At 45.5% G+C, this 24,423-nt stretch overlaps 1 protein-coding gene across 3 annotated transcripts; it reads left to right on the top strand.

Moving 5' to 3' along the window:
• The first annotated feature begins 217 nt into the window (after nt 1-217).
• Nucleotides 218-24,027, top strand: LOC139265403 (stress-associated endoplasmic reticulum protein 1). 3 transcript variants are annotated; one of them, XM_070882395.1, is made up of 4 exons: nt 218-368; nt 4,463-4,585; nt 10,294-10,369; nt 22,986-24,027. In XM_070882395.1, the coding sequence occupies exons 2-4, from the start codon at nt 4,502-4,504 to the stop codon at nt 23,024-23,026; spliced, it is 201 nt and encodes a 66-aa protein (XP_070738496.1). In that variant the 5' UTR covers nt 218-368; nt 4,463-4,501; the 3' UTR covers nt 23,027-24,027. The 3 variants fall into 3 exon arrangements, with proteins under 3 accessions (XP_070738496.1, XP_070738497.1, XP_070738498.1); XM_070882396.1 differs by lacking the exon at nt 218-368 and adding an exon at nt 379-699; XM_070882397.1 differs by lacking the exon at nt 218-368 and adding an exon at nt 1,459-1,488.
• Nucleotides 24,028-24,423: the final 396 nt, after the last annotated feature.

Raw genomic sequence — 24,423 nt, 5'->3', positions numbered from 1 at the left:
AGGTCGCGCCCGAGCCGCTGCCACTCGCCTGCCGCCGCCAAGCAACACGTAGCTCGAGCTGGCCCTTTCGCCATCTCGCTCCGCGCCTCAGCCAATGACAAGTGTGTGTGGGGGGGGAGGGTGGGGATTGACAAAAAAAAGTCAAGTAAGGAAGGGGGGGTGGGGGAATCTGAATCAACGATAAAAAAAACAATTTGATTTAAAAATTGTTTCTTTTTAATCACCAAGATCCGTCGTGTTGTGTTTGGAGAGCGGAGGGACTATGTTGTGGCGGCGGAGGGCGCGGCCAGTGTTTCCGGCGCGGTGCCGCCCTCCCCCCAGCGGCTCCTGAAGCTCGGAGAGCGGCGGGGCGGCGGCCGGGCCAGCAGGTGAGAGCGTCCTGCTCCCTCACACACAACACCTCAGGCCTCCGTTAACGGGACAATATCGCTCTCTGTGTATATATAATCATTTAAAATCAGTATCAGTTGGGTTCCTTGCCCCTCGCTCTCCAGACAGCTGTCAGGCATCGAGCTGCTGAGTGGGGCTGGGCTGCTGCTGAAGGAAGGTCTGAGGCTCATTCTATGAGTGAGACCCATCGACATGAGATTGTTGTTTAACAACCAATTTATGGTTTTAAAACCATGCCTTTGCGAGCCCTTCCCCTCCCCTCCCCCCTTAAGACGACGTCTTGCTGTAATTAAGGATTCATTTGATAATGTAAGGATTTATTTGTGAGGTACAAGGTGGCGATGCCACTCAGTTGTGTTTTATTGCCCACAGTCTCAGTGTTATTGTCCATGGGTTGGAGATCACTATACCTGCTTTTTAAAGTCTTTCTGCATGGCGTGTATTGTTACTGCCATTCGCACATTGTTTCTGGGGAGGGGGAGGTTTCTTGTGGATAGGGTGGTGAAGAATGTGTTGTGTTTTTGTGCCTGTGATAATTTGCACTCATGTGGTGCCTCCCTCCTGCCTTTTCAGACATGTCCCATGCTGAACGTCTTGGACAGTTACTCCTTGTAATATGGGCAAACAGGATTTGGCCACAGCAAGGTCCCACCAAAGTGAACCAGTTAGTGGTATTTGGTGTTGGTTGAGTGAAGAATGTTGTCCAGGATACTCTGGGTCTTTTTAACATCTGCGAATCACAGATGGAGCTTTGGTTTAAGCTGTCATATGAAGGTTGAGACCTTTTTGATAATGCAACATACTCAATAATGTGTTTCTCAGGCAAGAATGCTATCAGCTGTGCCAAAACCCATTCTTAATGTCTGGTTAAGCTTGTGGTTATAGTTTTGGTTTCTCTAGCTGTGAATCTGATGAATGTTCCTCCCATATGGTGTAGTACCTATGGTGGGAAACTGGTATCGTAATCAGATTGTGCAATGGTTTAGGGATGGGGCCAAGAGGGTTAAGTGCTGTGTCCACGTAGTCTGTGGTTGTCACTCTTGTGCAGCTTTTAGCACAACAGGATCGTGCTTCACCAGAAGAGGAAACCCATTTCTGGTAATGATTTTTGTGGGTTTTTGTTGGAGGAACGGAAGAGATTTGATCAAATTAAATGAAAACCAGTTAATTTTATTAGTGATTTTTTTTAATTAACCCTCTTCTCACTTCAGGTCTTCACTTAGCAAAGAGAATGGAGAGATGAACGAATGCTGTATAATCTTTTGCTGAGGAGGGGGAGGGAGAAAACCTGGAGAACAAGTGCCTGCCTACCTTGCATGTGGCATCTGCTCTCTTCCTCTTCTTCCCTTCCCCCCCCCCAACCGCCCGAAAATAAATTGACTGAAGGTGGTAATTTGCCACGTGGAATTAGAGATGTGAATCCCTACTGTTTTATTTTATTCTAGGAATTGTTACTATGTTTACATACATTAGATAAATCAGCTTAACTCAAATGTGACTTGCCTCTTAAAATGTGTTGTGCACCATTGTCACATGTAAAGATAATGGTTTAATTCCTGCTTTTTAAAAAAAGATTTAATTAGTGTTAGAACTGTTTTGAATTGACGGTGTTTTTCTGCCTGTGAATTACTTGAAAATAAGCATTAAGAAGATAATCTGATGTGTTTCAACAGAATGTATTTTTATATTTAAAAGAAGTGGATTGGCATGTAAAACAAATGCTTTATGTAACATATGGATGAGAACGAGCATCAGCTCTTTCATCCACTGTTGCACCTTTAGTTTATAGTATCCTGTCTGTGCTTATCACATAATGAATGTTGAGCTGTATTTTGAGTAGTATTTCCAAGAAAAAAGAAATATGTGCACTTTAGTGCCTTTCGTGACCTCGGGACATCCTGAAAACGACTGTCCAATCTCCCTTTTCTCTCTTCTTGAACCTGTGCTCCTCAAACCTGTGCTCATCTTGCCTGCAACTCCATGTTTGAATATCTCCAATCTAGTTTCTGACCCAGTCCTAACCAAATATGTAAATTACATCTTTTGTGGTTGGTGTATTTATCCCTCTTTGACCTCTGCAGCCTTTGACATGTTCGACCACGCCATCCTCCATTGTCCAACTCTGTGGGATTGCCCTCACTTGGTTTCACTCTTGCCTATCCAATCATAATTATAGCAACTCTACAATGGCTTCTCTTCCCACCCTGCATTGTTGCCTGAGGAGCCCCCCCAAGGATCAGTTTTTGGCCTCCTTCAACTACATACTGTCCCTTGGTGACCTAGTTTGCCGATATGGGTTCACATTCCACAAGTATGCTGGTGACATCTATCTCTACCTCTCCACTACACCTCTTGTGTGCTCCACTGCCTTTGTGTTATCCGACTTTTTATCCAATATCCAGTCTTGGGTGAGCTGCAATTTCCTCCAGTTAAACAGTGGGAAGACTGAAGCCATTGTCTTTGTCCCCCACCCCCATAAGCTCTGTAACCTCACCAGCCTTTCCATCCCTCTCCTCAGCCATAGGCTCAGGCTGAACCAGACTGTTTGCAATTTCTGTATCCTATTTGACCTTGAGCTGAGCTTTCGGCCCATATACTCCCCATCACAAGGACCATCTATTTCCACCTCCATAACATCGCCTGCCTCTGACCCTGTCTTAGCCCATCTGTCGCTGAAACCCTCATCCATGCCTTTGTCACCTCCAGACTCAATTGCTCTAATGCTCTCCTGGCTAGGGTCCTATTGTGCCTGCACCCTCAATAAATTTCACTTCATCCAAAACCTTGCTGCCTATCCCGCACCAAGTCTTGCTCACCCATCACCCTTGACCTTGATGACCTACGTTGGCTTTTGGTCTCTCTTCCCCCATCCCCCCCTCCTCCATTTTAAATTTCATTCTTGTGTTCAAATCCCTTCCTGGCGGTACCCCACCCTATCTCTCTAGCCCTACTCTCCTTACCTCTGACTCTGGCCTTTTGTGTAACCCCACTCCCATTGGCAATCATGCCTTCAGCTCTCTCGGCCCCACTCTGTGGAATTCCAGCCCTAAACCCTTCCACCTTTCTCTCCTACTTTCCGATCCACCACTTTGACCAGACTTTTGGTCACCCTTCTAATATCCTTCTTTGTCGCGGTGTCTATTTTTGTCAGAATTGTGTGTCTCGTGTAACGCCAGAGATGTTTTCCGAGGTTAACATTGCTATATAAATGCAAGTTGCCTTTGTGTTGAGCTAGGTTGAAGTGGAACCACACAAGGTCAGCCCCACAGAATAGAGGCAATGGAGGAGGACGTGCAGTATGTTGCAATAGTTTATTGGCTATCTGGTTGTCTGAGTAACTTGTTCACTGGTTCTGGGTTATCGCCTCATCTTTGCCCCCCTCCTTACTACTTCCTAATTCTTATCGACTGCCTTGTCATTTCCAGATTATTTTGCCAATGCCGTCTTTGTCCTCCATAAGCACTAACTGATCTGCAGAGTGAAAACAACAGTTTATTTGACTACCAGTGTGCAGTGGATTTGAATAAAATATGCATACATTTGTCGTCAACTGGGTTAATTCAATAAGTGGAATATAAACTCCTGAAAAGAGGTAGTAAGGACATGAAGCAAAAATATTAATGAAGTTTCATTCAAGGCAGGGATGTTAATGAAATGGAGCCTCCCCATAATTTTGCGTGTCAAGTCGGTAGACTTGGGATTGGGCTCACTTGTCATCGTACGTAGTTTCCAGTCTCACTGCCACCAAGATGCTAAGTAAAGGTCAGGCACTTTCCCAAAAGGGAGGGGGAGAAAAGTCGGCCTGGGCTTGAGCATTTCATTAGTAGCGGATTTTAAAACAGCTTTGCTAGAGGCTTGGAACTGCTCGAGGTGATGAGGGAATATCCAAAAAAGGGGCAGAACAAAAATAAACTTTAAGTAAGGTAGTGTGGGTCTTTTGAGGTCGCCATTGCCTCCTTTTAAAATCATTTTGAGTTTTACTGCGAGTCCAAATGACTACTTCAAATGTTAATTAAAACTCATTTCCTTTCATTTGAAGTTGGAATTAATTCCCTTTTTTGTTGAATTTTAGTCAGTTTGTGGTAACTAACCAGATCGGACCAGCGGAATAATGGTGGCCAAACAGAGGATCCGGATGGCGAACGAGAAACACAGTAAAAACATCACACAGCGAGGGAATGTTCCTAAAAGTTCGGTAAGTTTTGGTTTATGTCTCTTTCCTAAATGTTCATAAAGTTGAACTAAATCACTAGTGTGTAGTGTGTCCTTTCGTCCTGTGGAATTATGATTTGTGGCTGATAAATTACACGTCTCAGATAGATTTACTTCTCTAAACTGGTTTAATGATTGGACTGTCCGACTAATAACTGAGACGTTAAGGGTCTAATTTTTTTCCCTTTCCAAACCCTATTTGGGATTTTCAATAGGGTGACCAAAACGCTTTGTAGAGAAATTAAAACTACTCTGTTTTCTTTGGAACAGAGGAGGCTGAGGGGAGACCTTTATTGAGGTGTATAAAATTATGAGGGGCCTAGATAGAGTGAATAGGAAGGTCCTATTTCCCTTAGCAGAGGGGTCAATGACCAGGGGGTATAGATTTAAAGTAGTTGGTAGAACGATTAGAGGGGAGATGAGGACAAAAAAATTCACCCAGAGGTGGGGGTCTGGAACTTGCTGCCTGAAAGGGAGGTAGAGGCAGAAACCCTCATCACATTTTAAAAAGTACTTGGATGTGCACATAAATAGCTGTGACTTACAGGACTATGGACCTCGTGCTGGAAGGTGGGATTAGGCTGGGTAGCTCTTTTTTGACCGGTACGGACACGATGGGCCGAATGGCCTCCTTCTGTGTCGTAATTTTTCTATGAATCCATTCTACATGGGAAGCTTCAGGCATCACTGAAGTACTGTCTTGAGTTTATAAAATTGAAATCAAAAGCATCTAAAAATTGAGCTTATATTAAAAAAAAAAATTAGGTACTCGATTGGGTAATTGCTCAATCTAACTTTTTCCCTCACCACTTATCAGGAAGACCTTCCAATACCCATTTTTGACTTGGTCACGGTTTATTCAATGTGCCCTTTCTCACTGATTTGATTTTAATTCCCTCCTGAGACCTTCTGCCAAACTCTTGGCAAAAGCTCCTAACCAGCAGGTATTGTAATGTCACTTGAGGTGGCCTAGGCTGGGATGTTTGTGTGAGGTAGTGGAAATGTCAGTATTTTCGTCTCGCCTGGTTGTAAGTGGAAAACCCAATGATGCCTCCACCAGGATAGTACAGCGATGAGCTTATTGTGATCTTCTGCTTCTGTTTATCATAATCTTAAAATCAGTCAGGCTTCCCTGTGTTAAATTGTCCCATGTTGTTAGCTATTGAGTGTGTGTTACGTTCGGTCGCCTGAGGAAGAGAGTGTTTGAAGACCAGGACTTAAAATCTGGCACCAAGCTTATGGTCTATAGGGCAGTGGTGATACCCACCCTCCTATATGGCTGAGACGTGTACCATATACAGTCGACAAAGCGCTGGAGAAGTACCATCAGCATTGCCTTCGCAAGATCCTGCAAATCCATTGGCAGGATAGGTACACCAAAGTCAGCGGTCTCGCTCAGGCCAACACCCCCAGCATCGAAGCACTGACCGCGCTTGATCAGTTCCATCGGGCAGGCTACATCGTCGGCATGCCTGACATGAGACTCCCAAAGCAAGCGCTCTACGCGGAGCTTCGACATGGCAAGCGAGCCCCGGTGGGCAGAGGAAACGCTTCAAGGACACCTTCAAAGCCTCCTTGAAAAAGTGCAACATCCCCACCAGCACCTGGGAATCCCTGGCCCAAGACTGCCCAAAGTAAAGGAAGAACATCCAGGAGGGCGCTGAGCACCTCGAGTCTCGTCGCCAAGAGCATGCAGAAATCAAGTGCAGACAGCGGAAGGAGCGTGTGGCAAACCAGTCCCTCCCATGTAATTCCCATATTGGACTGTTCAGTCACCTGAGAACTCGCTTTTTGAGTGGATGCAAGTCTTCCTCAATTTTGAGGGACTGCCTAAGATGATACCGGGAACCAAACACCGGGAGTCTGACCCACCAGGCCTTTTAGTCTTTCATTTTAGTCTAACATTTTTAATGTTTTAATGTTTCCTTTTAATATTTTAATACAGACTTTTTAAAGTGGCGGGCCTTCTTCCCTCCAACGACGATCAGGCCTCTCCTCCTTGATGATGGCTGGAGCTCAATCAAGCCTCGGATCACCTACAATCAAGGACGCTATTTGGTGCCGAGCTTGCGGCCAACATCTCGCCGTAGGCAACTAGGCCTATATAGCAGTGCCTGGTCTCCAGTCATCTTGGACCCCTTGCCACTGGACCAAGACCTTGCTCAGCTAAATCCGTGTAGTAACCGGTATGAAACGGCCACCCCACGTTAAAAGAACTCATACACAGGCATCTTCCACCCCTTCAAAATGAAGTTTGGGACCTGGAACGTCAGGACCGTTACGGACAACTCCAACAGCGACAGGCCGGAATGTTGCACAGCCATTGTTGCCCGGGAGCTTAGACGCCTCGACATCGCTGCCCTAAGTGAGACCCGGCGGGCAGGGGAAAGCCAGCTCAAGGAACAAGGTGGAGGTTACACCTTTTTCTGGAAAGGGAAACCAGAGGAAGGACGCCGTCTTCACGGAGTCAGCTTCGCCATCAAAAATGAGCTGGTCGATCGCCTCAAAGATTCCCCCTGCAGGGTTAACGAACGCCTCATGACTCTTCGACTCACCCTATCCCGGAACAAATGAGCCAGTCATCAGTGCGTATGCTCCAACACTCAATGCAACGGACGAGATCAAGGAGGGTTTTTACTCCAGCCTCAAAATCCCTGTCCCACATCCCCGCGGACGACAAACTGATCCTCCTAGGTGACTTCAGCGCCAGGGTCGGCAAAGACACAGCCCTCTGGGGAGGTGTGATTGGCAGAGGGGGGGTAGGGAAAGCCAATTCCAGCGGTACCCTACTCCTGACAAAATGTCTAGAACATGAACTTCTCATTACCAACACCCTGTTCCACCAAAAGGACAAATACAAGGCAGCATGGCAACACCCTCACTCCAAACACTGGCACTTGCTCAATTATGTCATCGTCCGAGCCAGGGATCGCAAGGATGTGCGCATCACCCGCGCCATGACAGGAGCTGACGACTGCTGGACGACCACTGCCTAATCCGATCCATCAGCGACATCAACATAACCCCGAAGCGGAGGGGACAGCAGGAGCAGTGCCGCAAAAACGTCAATGCCAGGGCACTTAAAGACCTAGCTAAGACAGCCCTATACAGCCAACGCTTCATAGCTAACTTGGCATGTCTTGATGACGCCCACAGTGCTTGGTCTGCCCTCCAGGCCTCCATAACCAGTGCCTGTGAAGAGACGCTTGTCACTCAACCAGAAAACACCAGGACTGGTTTGATGAGAATGATCAGGAGATCCAAGAACTAATAGATCGCAAGCGTAGAGCATTTCTGAGCCTTAAGCAGCAACCCAACTTGGGAGCTGCAAAGCAACATTACAGGCGGCTCAAGGCTGAGGTCCAACAAAAAACCCGGGACCTAAGGAACAAGTGGTGGATGGAGAAAGCCGACAGCCTTGATGTGCGAGGATTCTTCATCGCAGTCAAGGCCACCTACGGTCCAAACTCCCAAAGCCCCACCCCACTACTGGCCAAGAATGGGGAAACACTCATCAAGGACCACTGAGGCAATCAAGGCCCGCTGGAAGGAGCACTTTGAAGATCTCCTCAATCAAGACTCTGGCTTTGACTTGAGTGTTCTCGACTCCATCCCGCAGCAGGCGACCCGCCACCACCTCAGTGAAACCCTAATGTTGCATGAGGTAGGAAAAGTCATAAGACAGCTCAAAAATAACAAGGCTACGGGAGAGGATGGAATCCCTGCTGAGGCACTAAAATGTAGTGGAGAGGCACTGTTGGCGCGGATACATGACCTCATCTCTCTCATCTGGAGGGAGGAGAGCATGCCGGGAGAGCTCTGAGATACAGTGATTGTGACCATCTTCAAAAAAGGGGACAAGTCCGACTGCGGCAACTACAGAGGAATCGCCCTGCTATCAGCCACTGGGAAAATTGTCGCTAGAGTCCTCCTCCACCGTCTACTTGTGGCCGCATTCCTCCCGGAGTCACAGTGTGGATTCTATCCCCTACGGGGCACAACGGAAGTGATTTTTGCAGCACGACAGCTGCAGGAAAAATGAGGGAACAGCGCCAGCCCTTATTCATGGCCGCCTTCGACCTTACAATGGCCTTTGACACTGTCAACTGCGAGGGTCTATGGAGCATCCTCCTCCGTTTCAGATGCCCCCAAAAGTTCCTTAACATCCTCCGCCTGCTCCACGACGACATGTAGGCTGTGATCCTTACCAACGGATCTATTACAGACCCAATTCGCGTCCAGACCGGGGTCAAACGGCTGTGTCATCGCTCCAACCCTCACCATGCTCCACCTTAGTCAACAAGTTCCCCGCTGGAGTGGAACTAAAGTACAGAACCAGTGGGAAGCTGTTTAAGCTATGCCATCTCCAGGCCCGGTCCAAGACCACCCCAACCTCTGTCGTCGAGCTACAGTACACAGACGATGCCTGCGTCTGCACGTGCTCAGAGGCTGAACTCTAGGACATTATCGACGTCTTTACCGAGGCATACGAAAGCATGGGCCTTATGCTAAACATCCGTAAGACAAAGGCCCTCTACGAGCTTGTCCTCGCCGCAGAGCACTGCCCCCCAGTCATCAAGATCTACGGCGCGGCCCTGGACACCGTGGACCACTTCCCTTACCTCGGGAGCCTCTTATCAACAAAAGCAGACATTGATGAGGAGATTCAACACCGCCTCCAGTGTGCCAGCGCAGCCTTCGGCCGCCTGAGGAAAAGAGTGTTCGAAGACCAGGCCCTCAAATTTACCACCCAGCTCATGGTCTACAGGGCTGTAGTAATTACCCGCCCTGCTTTCTGGCTCAGAGACATGGACCATGTATAGTAGATACCTCAAGTCGATGGAGAAATACCACCAACGATGCCTCTGCAAGATCCTACAAATTCTCTGGCAGAACATGCGCACTAACATTAGCATCCTCGACCAGGCCATTATCCCCAGCATTGAAGCACTGACTACACTTGATCAGCTCCGCTGGGCGGGCCACGTCGTCCGCATGCCAGACACGAGATGCCCGAAACAAGCGCTCTACTCTGAACTCCTTCATGGCAAACGAGCCAAAGGTGGGCAGAGGAAACGTTACAAGGACACCCCCAAAGCCTCCTTGGCTTATTTTCAGGCAACTTGCATTTAATCAAAACTTGACACTTTCGTGGAGAATAGAATTCATTTCTGTTGATTTAATTGACAATCGATTTTTTTCTTTCTGAAGGACACCCTCAAAGCATCCTCACCGACTCCTGGGAGTCCCTGGCCGAAGATCGCCCTGGGTGGAGAAGGTGAATCCGGGAAGGTGCCAAGCGCCTCGAGAGTCGTCGGTGAATGCATGCGGAAAACAAGCGCAAGTTGCGGAAGAAACGTGCGGCGAAGCAGTCCCACCCTCCCTTAACCTCAGCAACTGTCTATCCCACCTGTGACGGACTGTGGTTCTCGTAATGGACTGTTCAGGCACCTAAGGACTAATTTTAAGAGTGGAAGCAAGTCTTCCTCGATTCCGAGGGACTGCCGATGATGATGATGATGTGTGTGACGTTATATTTCAGTCACAAGTTTGTAGTAATGCTTTTTGTAAATTGTTAATTGGTTTGGTTATTCAGGTTTATCAAACTTCCATTTTATTTCCATTGATACAGATTATTTTTGTGAGCGAGCCTGTGAACTAGTAATAGTGCAGTGTCTATTGTCGTTACAGAAAACAACACCGGACGAAAAATCATCGGTCGGTCCCTGGCTGTTGGCACTTTTCATTTTTGTTGTTTGCGGATCAGGTAATTGTTTTCTTTTTACTATTTTTAAACTCCGATCTGGAGTTTGAATCTACATTTAAGCTGCCTGAAATCTCCCTTCCTTCTTTGTGAATAAAATCTGGTTAAAATGGTCGCCAATCTTAAAATTGGGAAGGTGCGTGACATGAAAATAGCTTGCGTGAAATGAAGTGAATTCAAAACTTGCTGCTCATGGATATTACACTTCACAAAGTCTAATGTTTTCTAAGCAGTGGCTTGTTTTCAGGCAACTTGCATTTAATCAAAAATTGACACTTTCGTGGAGAATAGAATTCTTTTCTGTTGATTTAATTGACAATCGATTTTTTTTTTCCTGAAAGTCTTGTATGTTCTTTCAATTTGATTTATTTTTATTTAATTTCTTTCTCCCTCCTTTTGCTCCTGGCTTTTGGAATATCTGTCATTGTTCTGGTTGACTGCTGTTTCCCGGCTCCTCTGATGAATGTTCCTTTCACGCCACACAGTTTTGAAAGCAGGTGTACGAGAGGAGATCGTTTACAATTGTCATCATCATCCTAGGCAGTCCCTCGGAATCGAGGAAGACTTGCTTCCACTCCTGAAGTGAGTTCTTGGGTGGCTGAACAGTCCAATACGAGAGCCACAGTCCCTGTCACAGGTGGGACAGATAGTCATTGAGGGTAAGGGGGGGTGGGACTGGTTTGCCGCACGCTGTTTCTGCTGCCTGCGCTTGATTTCTGCATGTTCTCGGTGACGAGACTCGAGGTGCTCAGCGCCCTCCTGGAAGAACTTCCTTCACTTAGGGCGGTCTTTGGCCAGGGACTCCCAGGTGTCAGTGGGGATGTTGTACTTTATCAGGGAGGCTTTGAGGGTGTCCTTGTAACGTTTCTGCTGTCCACCTTTGGTTCGTTTGCCGTGAAGAGCTCGGAGTAGAGCACTTGCTTTCGGAGTCTCGTGTCTGGCATGCGAACTGTGTGGCCTGCCCAGTAGAGCTGATGGAGTGTGGTCAGTGCTTCAATGCTGGGGATGTTGGCCTGGAAAAGGACGCTAATGTTGGTGCGTTTGTCCTCCCAGGGGATTTATAGGATCTTGCGGAGACATTGTTGGTATTTTTCCAGCGACTTGAGGTGTGTACTGTACATGGTCCATGCCTCTGAGCCATACAGGAGGGCGGCTATTACTACAGCCCTGTAGACCATGAGCTTGAGGGCCTGGTCTTCAAACAGTCTTTTCCTCAGGCGGCCGAAGGCTACACTGGCGCGCTGGAGGCGGTGTTGGATCTCGTCGTCGATGGCTGCTCTTATTGATAGGAGGCTCCCGAGACATGGGAAGTGGTCCACGGTGTCCATGGTCGCGCCGTGGATCTTGATGACTGGGGGGGGCGGGGGGCAGTGCTGTGCAGCGAGGACAGGCTGGTGGAGGACCTTTGTCTTATGGATTAGCGTAAGGCCCGTGCTTTCGTACGCCTCAGTAAATACGTTGACTATGTCCTGGAGTTCAGCCTCTGTATTCTTCATCACAGTTTACAATTGTACCAGAAACTAAATGGGATAAAAAATATTAATCCTGAGCACTATTCTAAGGCGAACCAGCGTAAGGGAACATGGGTGCAAACTGATAAAAGGTAAGTTCAGGACTGATGCCAGGAAGCACTTCTTTACACCCACTGCCCAACACCTATAGAGATATAAAACAGAAAATGCTTTTCAGGCAGCATCTGTGGCGAGAGAAACCGAGTTAACATTTCAGTTCTGGCGAAAGGTTATCGATCTGAAACGTTAACTCTGTTTCTCTCTCCACAGATGTTGCCTGACCCGCTGCGTGTTTCCAACATTTTCTGTGTTTATTTCAGATTCCCAGCATCCGCAGTATTTGTATCTATGACGATGTTCTGTGTAGTAGAGAGAGCCATTAAAGATGCAGTTGCAAGCTGTGATGGAGTTGCAGGTTTTGATGGAAAGATGAGCTAATGGAACGACTGGCCTACCTCACCTGTACTTATCTTTCTGAACCTGGAACTCTTTGTGACCATCTTACTTTAAAAAAATATATATATATAAAAATATCTTAGTAATTTTCCCAGTTACGTTGCACTTGTTGGCAGTGTGGCTCTAGAATAGTGCCATGTCGCATTGTAACATGAGATGGGAAGATTAGAAAATAAACATTTTGAATAACAGGTAGAGTATATTGGTGTTTTTTAACCAGGATACTCGCCCATGGCGTGATGTGCATCTGTTTCTTGCTCGGCAGTAGTACAGGTGGTTTTAGTGAATTTGTGGTGCCCAGAAAAGTCAGATAAATATCACATACCGTGATAGCCAGTGAAGATTGAATATGATTTTTAATTTTTTAATATGGTAAAATTCTACTGCTAAAGGAACAAATTATTTCACTCCAGGATTACAGTTAAATCAGCTGCCCTTCTTTAATGTTGTAGCTTGCCACATCTTTTGCATGTCTGCTTGCTTTTAATTGGTTGCTGTTATATAAATTTGACTTTTGGCCATTTTGCGCTCCAGATGCTCGTAGAGTTCTGTAAATACATTCATCTGCATTATAAAAGTAATCTACCAGCAATGTCTGGCAATGACCAGCAATGTCTGGCAATGAAAAGTTGGGTAAAGATAATTCAGTTCCCTCCAGTCTCCATATTCCTGCAGCCTTCGCTTCTGTTGTCCTTGACTCTCGCACAAGTGTGCCGCTCTCTCTTCCGCACGTGCTCTCTCTTTCCAGCCCAGAAAATGCACTGTGCCTTGGATAAAAGACTAGATAGGCTTAGCAGACTTTTTAAAAATCCTGCTCTTTAACTTGTGTAAGATATGCAAGAGTGGTCTGGGACAAGATAATTGTCGAAGAAAACCGAGGAGATGAGAGTTTTGTTTACGCAGCGAGTTGTTATGATCTGGAATGCACTGCCTGAAAGGGTGATAGAAACAGATTCAGTAGTAAGTTTCAAAAGAGAATTGGATAAATACTTGAAAAGGAACAATTTTCAGTGCTATGGGGAAAGAGCAGGGGAGTGGGACTAATTGGATCGCTCATTCAAAGAGCCTGCACAGGCACGATGGGCCGAATGGCTTCATTCTGTGCTATATGATTCTATGACTGGTTCCTTTCTTTTCCACATTCCACCCCCTGTGAAGAATTATTTAACCTGCTTTGAGTGCCTTTCTGGTAGAACTACTAATATCAAATGCTCCTTAAGCTTATCTAATTCCATGGCTAATTAATATAGATTTTAAATGCAGCAGTGTTTGTATTTGGAATACGTGTGACTTGTATTTTTTACCTATTTCCATCAGCCTTATCTAAAAGTGACCTTGAGGGAAAAAAGCTCTAATCATTTTAGAACGGTGAATGTTGATAAGCTTATTTGGTTCCATTCTTGCATTCTGTGTTCCTGGGAAAATATCTTCTATGAAATATCCGTTTTTCTTCACAAAGGCAGTGGCTCCTTCCTGCATTGCCTGCTGAATCAGTGAACCCATGTTTTTAAAAAAAAAACAGTTTAGTGCACTGGTGTGCAAAATACTGCCCAGCTAATCATCACGGAAACTGAAAAAGCCAGAAATGTACTTAACTGAAAGAGAAAGATAGAATACCTTTATCATAGAATCATACAGCACAGAAGGAGGTCATTCGACCCGTTATTCTATGCCGGGAAAGAGCAGTCTGATTAATCCCACTTCCCTGCTATTTCCCCCCAACCCTTCAAGTATTTATCCAATGCCCTTCTGAAAGTTATCATTGAGTCTGCTTCCACCACCGTTTCGGGCCGTATATTCCAGATCTCAAAACTTACTGCGTTTATAAAAAACAAAATTCTCATCTCCCCGCTGGTTCTTTTGTCAATTACTTTAAATCTGTGTCCTCTGGTTACTGACCCTCCTGCCAGTGGAATAGTTTCTACTTATTTACTCTTGTCAAAGCCCCTCATAATTTTGAATGTTTATTAAATCTCCCTTAACCATCTGGGCTCTAAGGCGAACAATCTCAGCTTTAGTGTCTCTATACAACATGCTGTTGTTTCTTGTAACTGTTTGCTTAAAGATGTAGAGATGCATTATATTCATCCAAGGGAAAATCCTGTCAGTAACTGGTTCCTCCAGCAACACTTCTGAGGGGGAGGGGGCAGGAGGAGTTGGAGGAGAATTGGGGGGGGGGGGGGGGTATTGGGGGGTGGGGGGAGGGCGCGGTGGGTGGGTGAAGAGCGGTGGCGGACAAGTTGTAGGACCTTCTTGTGGGTCTGCCCCGGGACTGGCAAAGACAATTATTCACGGGTCCAGGATGAGCGTGGCCTGTGGGGGATTGTCGCTCTGGCTGCCTGCCTCTTGTTTGCTGTCCAGTCCGTATCTGTGTAGCCTTGGAGAGGGAACTTTGGAGGTCCTTGCGTGACTAGTGGGCATCGCAGGGAGCTGCATGTCTCATTGACACCGATAATATTATGCTTTGAATTATGAATTAGATTTTATGTTTAGTTATATTAGTGGTGCCTCTTCAGTTTGAGGGGGTACTTATGCAGTTTGCCTTTCTGCCAGTGTCACTGGGGCAACTCTGCATCACCCCTGTTCGTTAGAATCATAAAATAATACAGCATGCAAGGAGACATTTGGCCCTTCGAGTCTGTGGTGGCTTTTTCAAAGAGCAATCCAGTTATTGACGCTCTTTCCCCATAACCCTGCAATTTTTTCCTCATTCAGGTATTCAATTCCCTTTTGAAGTGCCATAACCTACAGGGCTATGGACCCAAGAGATAGAAAGTGGAATTAGGCTGGATAGCTCTTCTTTGGCTGGCACAAATGCGATGGGCCAAATAGCCTCCTTCTGTGCTATAACGTTCTATGGATCTGTGACTATTGAGCCTGTACCTAATATGTGGTGGAGGCAGATTCAATTGTGGCTTTCAAAGGGGAATTGGATAAGTACCAGAAGGGGAAAAGTTGCAGGGCTACGGTGAAAGGGACAGAGGAGAGGGACTAGCTGAAGTGCTCTTGCAGAGAGCTGGCATGGGCTCGAAGGGTCGAATGGCCTCCTTCTGTGCTGTAACTATTCTATGATTCTAGGCAATTGTTTCTCCAGCAGACCCTGAAGGAAGGGGAAGTGTTCATGCCGTTGTTTGGGAGGTGTTTAATAGACTGAATTTCTTCAAACCAACAAAGGTGGTGAAAACAAGTAGCTATAATTTATCCGCCCCTGCTCTCTCTTTCCCCCCCCCTCTCTCTGTACTGGGTGGCCAAGGATCAGAAGTGTTACTGGAGGAACCAGTTACTGACAGGATTTCCTCTTGGAATAGTATAACACATCTCTGCATCAAGTGGTGAGGGTAGGAGTTCTCCTTTAATAATATTTCTGCTCATTGGCAAAGGTTTCACAGTGCTGTTCAAACATCACTACTGTGTACATGGTCACAATGACCCCATTAAAATATGCAATTTTATTGATTTATTTTTACACATTTCCCAGGGTGCAGTATAACGGTTAGGCCACGTAGCCACTCAAAATATGCTGTTCTTTAATGAAGTACAGGTGCGGCGTCGTAAATCCGGAAAGTTCAGGAATCTGCCCCGGGACCAATCAGTGGCAGGATCTTCCGGAATCCGGACCCAGTGACCTCGGGGCCCCGCCACTGCCCGACCTCGGGCCTCCCCGCTGGCCTGCCTGAACACTTCCACTGAGACAGGCCCTGCCCGAACACAGCTCCTCTTCAGCAGACTCCGCCCAAACAGCTCCTCGGCCGGCCTGAACAGTTACTCGGTGGGGTCTCTCTCTTTCCCCGCCCCACCCCCCCCCCCCCGCCGCCGTTCCGAAATCCGGGTGTACCCAAACCTCGGCTCGGGTGTTTCCAGATTTGTGACGTCAAAAAGATGATCGGAAGTCCGGAAAAGCCCGGAATCCAGAACAGCCTCGGTCCCGAGGGTTCCGGATTCCGGGCTTTTACGGACTTCCGATCGTCTTTCTGATCTGTACATGCGACGTTATATAATATGATTTACAAATAAATATTCAGCTTTCTGCCATCCTTTCTACAGACCTCATTGTGATCAACTAAAAGCATGTTTTGGCCTTGGAAAGAGTGCAGTGGAAATTCGTCAGACTGTTACCAAGGCTCCAAGGGTTAGATTATAAGCAGAGATTACATAAACTGTGTTTGTATTCCCTGGAATGCAGAGGGTTAAAAGGCGATTTGATTGAGGTTTTTAGGATTTTGAAAGGAATTGACAGGGTGGAGAGGGAGTTTAGGATAAGGGGACATAACCTTAAAATCAGAGCCAGGCCATTCAGGAGAGAAGTTGGGAAACTTCTTCACACAAAGGGTGGTAGCAGTGTGGAACACACTCCCACGAAAATCAGTGGATGCCAGTCAGTTAATAATTTTAAATCTGAGATCGATAGATTTTTGCTAGACAAGGGTATGAAAGGATATGGAACCAATGCGGGGTGCATGGAGTTGAGATACATATCAGCCATGATCTCATTGAAAGGTGGAACAGGTTCGAGGGACTGAACGTCCTCGGCTTGTTCCTATGTAATAAGGATTTTAGGGTGTTGTGGATGGGGCTTATTATCACACTCCTCCTGGCATTTTAATGGGCAAAACTTGGACCACGACTTCAAATAACGAACAACAACGTTTTTGGCAGAACAATATGCTGCATCATCCATAAACATTTTTCTTGAGTATTGAATATGAGAGTAATCATTAGATACTTTTTAATTAAAAATTATTTCAAATATCCTTATCCTGTGACCAAACAACATTTTTGTACTATTTATTTCATTATTTTGTTCCCCTCCCCAAATCTTCCTGCACCAGCTAGGTGAAGGATAGGCTGGAGACGTGCCACCATGAACTGCCAGTGCTGCTGTGGGCTAATCTCTAGGGTGCTCACAAATGCCATGGGATGATTGCATGCTTTTTCTCCCCCAATCCTCTCTGGGTATTAAAGAGCCTGGTTGTCTCTGAATGCCTTCATAGAAGCAAGAGTCAGGAACTTTGAGTTGAATTGTAGCCAAGTCCTTATGCTCCCCTCTTCCATTCCTATTGTAATGTATTTGCTTCATAGAAACATAGAAACATAGAAAATAGGTGCAGGAGCAGGCCATTCAGCCCTTCTAGCCTGCACCGCCATTCAATGAGTTCATGGCTGAACATGAAACTTCAGTACCCCCTTCCTGCTTTCTCGCCATAACCCTTGATCCCCCGAGTAGTAAGGACTTCATCTAACTCCCTTTTGAATATATTTAGTGAATTGGCCTCAACTACTTTCTGTGGTAGAGAATTCCACAGGTTCACCACTCTCTGGGTGAAGAAGTTTCTCCTCATCTCGGTCCTAAATGGCTTACCCCTTATCCTCAGACTGTGACCCCTGGTTCTGGACTTCCCCAACATTGGGAACATTCTTCCTGCATCTAACCTGTCTAAACCCGTCAGAATTTTAAACGTTTCTATGAGGTCCCCTCTCATTCTTCTGAACTCCAGTGAATACAAGCCCAGTTGATCCAGTCTTTCTTGATAGGTCAGTCCCGCCATCCCGGGAATCAGTCTGGTGAACCTTCGCTGCACTCCCTCAATAGCAAGAATGTCCTTCCTCAAGTTAGGAGACCAAAACTGTACACAATACTCCAGGTGTGGCCTCACCAAGGCCCTGTACAACTGTAGCAACACCTCCCTGCCCCTGTATTCAAATCCCCTCGCTATGAAGGCCAACATGCCATTTGCTTTCTTAACCGCCTGCTGAACCTGCATGCTAACCTTCAATGACTGATGTACCATGACACCCAGGTCTCGTTGCACCTTCCCTTTTCCTAATCTATCACCATTCAGATAATAGTCTGTCTCTCTGTTTTTACCACCAAAGTGGATAACCTCACATTTATCCACATTATACTTCATCTGCCATGCATTTGCCCACTCACCTAACCTATCCAAGTCACTCTGCAGCCTAATAGCATCCTCCTCGCAGCTCACACTGCCACCCAACTTAGTGTCATCCGCAAATTTGGAGATACTGCATTTAATCCCCTCGTCTAAATCATTAATGTACAATGTAAACAGCTGGGGCCCCAGCACAGAGCCTTGCGGCACCCCACTAGTCACTGCCTGCCATTCTGAAAAGTACCCGTTTACTCCTACTCTTTGCTTCCTGTCTGACAACCAGTTCTCAATCCATGTCAGCACACTACCCCCAATCCCATGTGCTTTAACTTTGCACATTAATCTCTTGTGTGGGACCTTGTCGAAAGCCTTCTGAAAGTCCAAATATACCACATCAACTGGTTCTCCTTTGTCCACTTTACTGGAAACATCCTCAAAAAATTCCAGAAGATTTGTCAAGCATGATTTCCCTTTCACAAATCCATGCTGACTTGGACCTATCATGTCACCATTTTCCAGATGCACTGCTATGACATCCTTAATAATTGATTCCATCATTTTACCCACTACTGAGGTCAGGCTGACCGGTCTATAATTCCCTGTTTTCTCTCTCCCTCCTTTTTTAAAAAGTGGGGTTACATTGGCTACCCTCCACTCCATAGGAACTGATCCAGAGTCAATGGAATGTTGGAAAATCACTGTCAATGCATCCGCTATTTCCAAGGCCACCTCCTTAAGTACTCTGGGATGCAATCCATCAGGCCCTAGGGATTTATCGGCCTTCAATCCCATCAATTTCCCCAACACAATTTCCCGACTAATAAAGATTTCCCTCAGTTCCCCCTCCTTACTAGACCCTCTGACCCCTTTTATATCCGGAAGGTTGTTTGTGTCCTCCTTAGTGAATACCGAACCAAAGTACTTGTTCAATTGGTCTGCCATTTCTTTGTTCCCCGTTATGACTTCCCCTGATTTTGACTGCAGGGGACCTACGTTTGTCTTTACTAACCTTTTTCTCTTTACATACCTATAGAAACTTTTGCAATCCACCTTAATGTTCCCTGCAAGCTTCTTCTCGTACTCCATTTTCCCTGCCCTAATCAAACCCTTTGTCCTCCTCTGCTGAGTTCTAAATTTCTCCCAGTCCCCAGGTTCGCTGCTATTTCTGGCCAATTTGTATGCCACTTCCTTGGCTTTAATACTATCCCTGATTTCCCTAGATAGCCACGGTTGAGCCACCTTCCCTTTTTTATTTTTACGCCAGACAGGAATGTACAATTGTTGTAATTCATCCATGCGGTCTCTAAATGTCTGCCATTGCCCATCCAGTCAACCCCCTAAGTATCATTCGCCAATCTATCCTAGCCAATTCACGCCTCATACCTTCAAAGTTACCCTTCTTTAAGTTCTGTTCCATGGTCTCTGAATTTACTGTTTCATTCTCCATCCTAATGCAGAATTCCACCATATTATGGTCACTCTTCCCCAAGGGGCCTCGCACAATGAGATTGCTAATTAATCCTCTCTCATTACACAACACCCAGTCTAAGATGGCCTCCCCCCTAGTTGGTTCCTCAACATATTGGTCTGGAAAACCATCCCTTATGCACTCCAGGAAATCCTCCTCCACTGTATTGCTTCCAGTTTGGCTAGCCCAATCTATGTGCATATTAAAGTCACCCATTATAACTGCTACACCTTTATTGCATGCACCCCTAATTTCCTGTTTGATGCCCTCCCCAACATCCCTATTACTGTTTGGAGGTCTGTACACAACTCCTACTAACGTTTTTTGCCCTTTGGTGTTCTGCAGCTCTACCCATATAGATTCCACATCATCCAAGCTAATGTCTTTCCTAACTATTGCATTAATCTCCTCTTTAACCAACCCCACCTCCTTTTCCTTTTATTCTATCCTTCCTGAATGTTGAATACCCCTGAATGTTGAGTTCCCAGCCCTGATCATCCTGGAGCCACGTCTCCGTAATCCCAATCACATCATATTTATTAACATCTATTTGCACAATTAATTCATCCACCTTATTGCGGATACTCCTTGCATTAAGACACAAAGCCTTCAGGCTTGTTTTTTTAACACCCTTTGTCCTTTTAGAATTTTGCTGTACAGTGGCCCTTTTTGTTCTTTGCCTTGGGTTTCTCCGCCCTCCACTTTTCCTCATCTCCTTTCTGTCTTTTGCTTTTGCCTCCTTTTTGTTTCCCTCTGTCTCCCTGCATTGGTTCCAATCCCCCTGCCATATTAGTTTAAATCCTCCCCAACAGCACTAGCAAACACTCCCCCTAGGACATTGGTTCCGGTCCTGCCCAGGTGCAGACCGTCCGGTTCATGAGTTCTTTACTTGCTATTAAGAACTAGTTTGCTTATTAACAAAGGTTTAACAATCATAAGACACATTACCAGTTCATCCTTCTTTTTAGGCGGTCCCTCGAATCGAGGATGACTTGCTTCCATGCCAAAAATGGATGAGTTCAATGAGTTCACAGGTGTTTCAATGAAGGACCTAATATTCCAGGTCCTGAACTGCATATTGAAGGGTGGAAGATGCCTGTGCGTGGATTTTTTTTTTTAAACATGTGGCTTGATAGAGCTAGGTCTTGGTCCAGTGGCAAGGGTTAACCAAGACGACAGGAGACCAGCTCTGCTGCACGGACCTAGTGCGCGCACATATCGCAGTGTGGGCTGGCCTGTGCTGCCCCTGAGCCCAAGCCTCTCCTGGGCCCCGATCACATCGCTCTGCACTCTCTCGCCGCTCCTTCGCCCCGACCTCGCCGCTCCTGCTGTACCTGCCCATGCTCCAATCACCAACCTAGATTATGGTGATGTCCAATCCAGTCGCGCTCTTCACTGCCGTTGCCCTCCTGCACCAACTCGCGCTGCTCCCTGGAGTGGTATGCTGTTCCCGGGCCGCCGCTCGCCGTCCGTTTAAGGGCTGACCTGCCGGAGATGCTCCCTCGCAGTTCATCCACTAGGCTCACAACTATATACCTCATCGTGGGTGACCAAGACCCAACTGACTGGGGGTTTTATTGAGTCTTGTGAACATCACGTGACTGGCTAAGCCATTCACAATAAACCTGTGAGCATCGTCACAGGTGCATACATTACACCTATATCCATAAATTCCTCATGCTAAGGCCATGAACCAATTCCAGGCCTCTGGAACAGACTCCCAGAAGGTGTACAAGAGCATGATGGCTTTCTTTTCTCCGGTCTATGGAAGCTGCTATGCGCTCTTGTTCCAGGATAAGTAACTTACCATGTAGAGATTGAATGCAAATCCACATCTTGTGAATTGATCCCACAGTGCTGTAGTTTTGTGACATTGGTGTACGCCCTGGGCTAGGAAAATGAATGGGAGATAAGTCATCCTGGGTTCCCTGCTCCTGCGTACCTTGCCTGTGTAGAAGCTAGGAGAAAGAAATGAGTCAATAATGAACGGGACAATGCTGCAGGATTTTCAAGTCTTTACCTGCCCAATGCTTGGTGAGCACTTGGCATCGCGGTGATGTGCAGATTGCTTTTCAACATACTCAAGGTTACGGGCAGACTTCAGCTGACTGATGCCATTGATGTACTGGCTTACTGTAAGTACCTTGGGTGCTGGATGTATGTGGCCACAAGTAATGTAATCTTGCTTGGCCATGGTTCCCAGCTTATGAGCCTCATCAGGTCTGATGTTCCTACACAGGCCCAAGATCTGACCATACCACCACCAACAGATCTGCAGCAAGGAGAGCTTCATGTCCAACATTTCTTCCTCCAGTATTTAGTTGTCGGCTTCCATCTTCCATCAGAAGGATGATGAACCGACAGGCACATTTCGGGATCTTTTGACAGTTTGCAAGAAAGGATTTGGAGAAAGGATTGCTTTCAATTTTGTGTTAAGGCATAGAATCTCCATTGTTTTTTTTGAAAGGCTCTGAGACAATATAATAAGCAATTCATTAGCTTGTCTTGATAATCGATAAACAACGCACGCCCATTATGTTGTAGAGTCGCTGATTTTTAAGGACGTGTTTGCAACGGAAGGTTTATAGCTGCAGATTTTTTCAGATGTGTGCAAGGTAAAGCGATCAGAACATCTCACAGGGTTATTCTTTCAGGTGCTTTAAGCACCTTGTTCTGCAGAAGGTATTGGAGGAACAACGTGTTTGACATTTGAAACCTGCTCGAAGTGCCCCTCATAATAGCCCACTGGAAAATCCTGCGATTAGTGGATAAGTATTTGATTTGCCAACCTGCATTAAAATAAATCTCTTATTTCCTAAAAGTAAATCAGACAATGGCCATTAACGTCTACAGTAAGAACTTCCTTTCTCTGAACAGTCGCCGAACATTATCAAGCACAACAACATCTTTCTGAATGTTAATTGGTCGTGATAAATGTCTAAAGCAGAACCTCCTTTCGTTATTAAAATCGAATTTGGATTCTTCAATTTTTTTAATTTTTTAAGATATTTGAATAGTGACTGCAGTTCATTCCAGCAGTGTGAAAACATGGAATTAACGTGCAAACCAGCCTTCTCATTTCAAAAGGTGTCAATTAATTCAGTTCCCTCACAGGCCCAGGATTCTTTCAAGCCAGTACTCTGCTGATGTCATCTGCACTTAACTCTTTATTATAATTTTATGTAACTTTTTTGTTAAGTCCTGGCAGTGACGGTAGTTGTTGCAAGATTTGTATTAATTCTTCATTTGATTTAAAAATAACTTGCTCTTTATTATTTTATTTCACCCTGCAGCTATCTTCCAGATTATTCAGAGTATCCGGATGGGCATGTGAAATGGACAAAGTTCAGAGTTCTGTACCTTTTTAAGTGTCTTGCTGTTAATTCCAGCTGTGAGTGACCATTCCAACACTTCCTTTGGCTTACAAACGATGGATCTTACAGAATTAATCTGTCTGTAATTGCTTTTGAAAGAACCTTTTAATTCCATGGTGTTGCTAACAGTCTAGTTCATTCCTTCGCGTGTCCCAAGAAGGCACGGACACAGTAAAAGCCATCCAGCAATTTAATTTTGTATTTTAATCAGGGAAACAGTTTGTAAGTTCATATTTAATGTGAATATTTTATCATTATATATCGTCGGTATGTAGGTAAGAACCCTTCTTGTGTATTAAGAACTTTTTTCCCATTCTTTCACAAATCCTTTAAAATTATAGAAAAGATGGTTCTGCTGCCTGTCCACTTTGAGATACAAAATGTGCATCTTTCTAAATTAAATTTATAATTCCGGAAAAGTGCCTTCTTTTGTATATTAAAATGTGCAACCATTTTAGGACTTAGACAGGAATGCTTCTGATTTTTGAAAGTAAATTGATTTAGATTTTTTTTTCTGTTGAAACAAGGGTGATCAATCTCTAATGTCTTGAAATGTTTTAATGTCTGATCGATGTAATAGGTCTAATTTTTTGGGAGAGAGAAGAGAATGCGGTGGGGTGGGGGGTGGGGTTAGGGTTTACTGAGGCAATCCGGGTGCTGAAAGCATGCACTTACATGCTTCGAATCAATAGCTTTCCCATTCACTTCAGGGGCAAGCACAGTTTGTTCAGAGTTGTGTTCACAGGCAGTTTCTTCTCTCAGCAGTAATTGAAACGAGCAAAATACAAGAAGCTTCTCCATTGTCAACACTGTACTGTCTGATAATGTAAATCACGGCATGCTGATATCGCCACATTTCCTGACCGCTTGGTTGCTGCTTTGTCTTATCAGGACCAATCGATTGTGTTTGACTGTAAGCAACTACAGCATTTGTCGCCCAAATAAATATATTTTTGCTTGATTTGGCTTGATGTACTCATTTTAAATCTCGGCGCCTTTCAAATGTAAATGACTTCTGAACAGTTTAATAAGAGTCATTGCGATAAATAATTACCTTCAAGGGCCATACACGCATACTACTGATTTTCTATTGGGAGTTGAAGTGGGGTTAGAGGGGGGTGGGGTGGGGTCATCGAACCAGGGCAGACAGATGTCATTCAGCCCTTTAAATCATGTATTCAATCCTTGCTTATTACATTTTCATTATTAAAATGTGGGTGCAAGAATTTATAATGAAATCTGCCAATGTAAACCTGTCACACTGTAATCGCATTCTCCCACCAGTGGTGGTGCTGCAGCTGCAAAGCCTGCATTGCACTGGCATGTGCCACACTTGCTCCTGATTGGCTCAAGTGCT

This window comes from Pristiophorus japonicus, chromosome 6, assembly GCF_044704955.1.
Source record: "Pristiophorus japonicus isolate sPriJap1 chromosome 6, sPriJap1.hap1, whole genome shotgun sequence".
NCBI classification, from domain to species: domain Eukaryota; kingdom Metazoa; phylum Chordata; class Chondrichthyes; family Pristiophoridae; genus Pristiophorus; species Pristiophorus japonicus.
The sequence above is the reverse complement of the archived record's forward strand: the minus strand, read 5'-3'. Positions and strand labels throughout refer to the sequence as shown.